Source organism: Rhagoletis pomonella, unplaced genomic scaffold (assembly GCF_013731165.1).
Source record: "Rhagoletis pomonella isolate Grant_MI unplaced genomic scaffold, Rhpom_1.0 Rhpom_scaffold_00586, whole genome shotgun sequence".
Classification (NCBI taxonomy): domain Eukaryota; kingdom Metazoa; phylum Arthropoda; class Insecta; order Diptera; family Tephritidae; genus Rhagoletis; species Rhagoletis pomonella.
The window spans coordinates 7216-10485 of NW_023459140.1; the positions used below are offsets into that span (position 1 = coordinate 7216).

General features: G+C 43.3%; 1 protein-coding gene across 1 annotated transcript in view; it reads right to left on the minus strand.

Moving 5' to 3' along the window:
* Nucleotides 1-186: 186 nt before the first annotated feature.
* Nucleotides 187-3270, minus strand: part of LOC118751181 (uncharacterized protein K02A2.6-like) — a 3997-nt gene continuing 913 nt past the window's right edge. The window contains exon 2 of the mRNA XM_036485952.1: nt 187-2972. Within this exon, the coding sequence (XP_036341845.1) occupies nt 187-2972 (2786 nt within the window). The remainder of the gene's footprint in view (nt 2973-3270) is intronic.

Below are 3270 nucleotides of genomic sequence, written 5' to 3' on the forward strand. Positions count from 1 at the left end.
TTTATTAAAACTTCAAATATAATATACAAATTAACATTAATATTAGAGAATTAATTAAGAGACAATAGTTCGTGATTTTATACTGTAAGCAGATGTCACTCGAATGGCGAGTCATGCGGTTTTTTCATGTTTTGACTTTTGCGATAGTCTAGGGTTGCCAACACCTCCCCTTTTTGGTTTGGAGCGTTAGGTGGGAACAAATCGTTCCACTGGTCGGCGTATACGCTGTAGACGCTCCTTCAATGTAGGTGATGGTTCCTTCGGCGATGCTTGGGATTGAGTCTCACCAGAAACGAGTTCTCTGTGAGCTTCTGTCTCAGCATGAGTGCCGTCATATAGACCAAACGCATCGATCAACGTCTTGTTTGCATTTTTTTCTTCTGCAGCTGCCGCTGACTCTGTGGTGTGAGTGCGCTTTCGTAACTGGTTTGCTTGTGCTCTTATGAGCTTTCCGTCGCTAAGCAGAACATTGTAAATAACATTTCCAACCCGCTCAATTACTTCGCCTGGTATCCATTTGAATTTGTTTTTGCCTTTGAACACGCTAGCACATACTTTGTCTTTGGGTTGGAACAATTTTTCCTTCGCGCCATGCGCTCTGTCGAATTGCCGTTTCATACTCTGTTGCTGCTGGTCGAGTTGACGATTAATAACCGGTTTTGGTTTCATCAAATCTAAGTTGGTGTGTATATTTTTCCCTAATAAAACTTCAGCTGGCGTTCTGTTGTTTTCGTTGTTCTTGTTGGGTGTTGAGCGGTAGCACTGTAGGAAAGTTTGTAGGATTTTGTGGGTAGTTCCCTCTCCGTTCAATTTAGTGAGAGCGCGCTTGAAGGTGTCAACAAATCGCTCTGCTTGCCCGTTCGACATTGGGTAGTACGGACTCGAACGCAGATGTTCGATGCCATTCCCTTCTAGGAACTGTTGAAATAACGCGCTAGTAAACTGCGTGCCGTTGTCGGACACTATTGTTCTCGGAGTTCCAAAGCGGGCAAATATCTCGGTCAAGATATCAATAGTTTGTTGTGCTGTTATGGATTTGGTCGGAACTATCTCTGGCCATTTTGAATACGCGTCTACGAGAACTAAGAAATATTCATTTTCGATCGGTCCCGCGTAGTCGATGTGTAGCCGTTCCCAGGCACATGAGGGTTTCGGCCATGGGCGAAGTGTCGTTTTATTTGGCATCTTTGCTGCGGATGCACAGTTACTGCAGTTTCGCACTAACTCTTCTATTTCTGAGTCTATGTGTGGCCAATATACATAACTTCTTGCAATTGCTTTGGTCCGCTCCATTCCCGGATGTCCCTTGTGAATTTGCTTGAGAATCCGTTTACGTAATATTGCCGGTATTACCACACGCTGTCCCAACATAATACACCCATCAATGATGCTAAGGTTGTCGCTTCGCAACCGGAATTGTTTTAATTCTACTCCGATATCTGCATTGTCTGCCCAGCCATGTTCAATGTAATCTAATAATTGCTTGAGAGTTTTATCTTTCTCTGTTTCATATTTTATCATGCTGTGCGTTACTGGTAGCTTGTCTATTGCATCTGATAGAATTTTCTTGATCTCGCCTTCAAACTTTACCGAGGCGATGACGTAGTCTTCCGACGCTTTGTTGCTTTTATTGATCAGGCGTGAAAGAACGTCAGCATAACCGAAACTATTCGTTGAGATAAAGCTTATCTCGAAATCGTATGCTAATAACTGCAGCGCCCATCTTTGTAGACGGTTAGCCTGATGTGCCGAAATACCCGTCTTTTTGCCAAAAATCGTGAGTAACGGCTTATGATCCGTGTGCAGTTTGAACCTTCTACCGAATATCATCTTGTGGAATTTGGTGACTGCGAATACCAGAGCGAGCCCTTCTTTTTCAATTTGGCTGTACCCCTTTTCCGCAGGTGTAAGAGATCGTGATGCGTGACAGACTGCCTTTATCGAACCATCAGGGCCTTCATGGAGAATACATGCACCAAGACCGTAGTTGGATGCGTCTGCAGCTACGATGATTTCTTTATTTGGGTCGTAGTGCGTTAATAGCAAATTTGAGCTGAGAATGTCCTTGAGGCTGTTAAAGCAGTTTCGCTGAATAGACGTCCATTGCCACTTTACATTAGCCTTTAAAAGTTCGTCTAATGGGCCTCTAAGCTGGCGCATTTTATTTATAAATTTGCCGTAGAAATTAATTGCACCCAGAAATGATCGCAATTCGGTAACGTTGGTTGGTTCTGGCATATCTTTGATGGCTGAAACGCGCTCCGGGTATGGTCGAAGTCCGTCCGGACTTATAATGTAGCCTAAGTATTTAACTTCGGTCACCGCAAATTTACATTTTGCGAATTTGATTTTGAATCCATAATCTTGGATTCTTCGCAAAACCTCGCGTAAATTACGATCATGCTCAAGTTCGTTTCTTCCCGAAACAAAAATGTCATCTATATATGCTGCTGCACAGTCCAGACCAGAGAGCATTTTATCCATTACCTGTTGGAAAATGGCTGGGAAGGTTTTAATACCGAATATCATTCGATTATATCGAAATAGGCCCAAATGCGTGTTTATCGTAAGTAACTCCTTTGACTTGTCATCTACTTCGATTTGAAGAAAGGCATCCGACAGATCAATGTGACTAAAAAACTTGGCATTTGCGAGCTTTGAAAATATGTCTTCTGGCAGAGGAAGAGGGTATTGGTATGCTTCGAGGGCAGCGTTTAGTCCGGTTGAAAAGTCGGCACAAATACGTATGCTGCCATTTGACTTTTTCGTGACCACTATTGGTGCAGCCCACTCAGAGTGGGATACTGGCGATATTACATTGATATCTTGTAGTCTTTGTAACTCCTCTTCGACAAGATGCTGAATAGCGTAAGCCACTGGTCGTTTTGGACGAAAAATTGGAGAACGCCCAGGCTCAACCACCAAATGCGCTTTCGCGTGCTTGCACAGGCCCAGTTTTTCTTCGAATACATCTGGAAAAGATTGCTTTAGAAGTAAAATGTTCTTATTTGTATTTGTAACTTCACTTCCCAATGGTTCTGCTTTCACATGGTTGCAGATTGCGTTGATGGACATGTTTTCGAGACCAAGAGCAGTGATCCAATCCAGTCCCAGCACGTTCAAATCCCGGACAGGTGTGACGAAACATGTAAGTTCCAATTCTTGCTGCTTGAATGTTACCTTACACTGAAACTGCAAAGTAAGCGGCAGCTTCCTTGTTGCGCTACGGGCTGTGTCCTTGACTTCGACTCCGTTTGACGTGTTTATCTT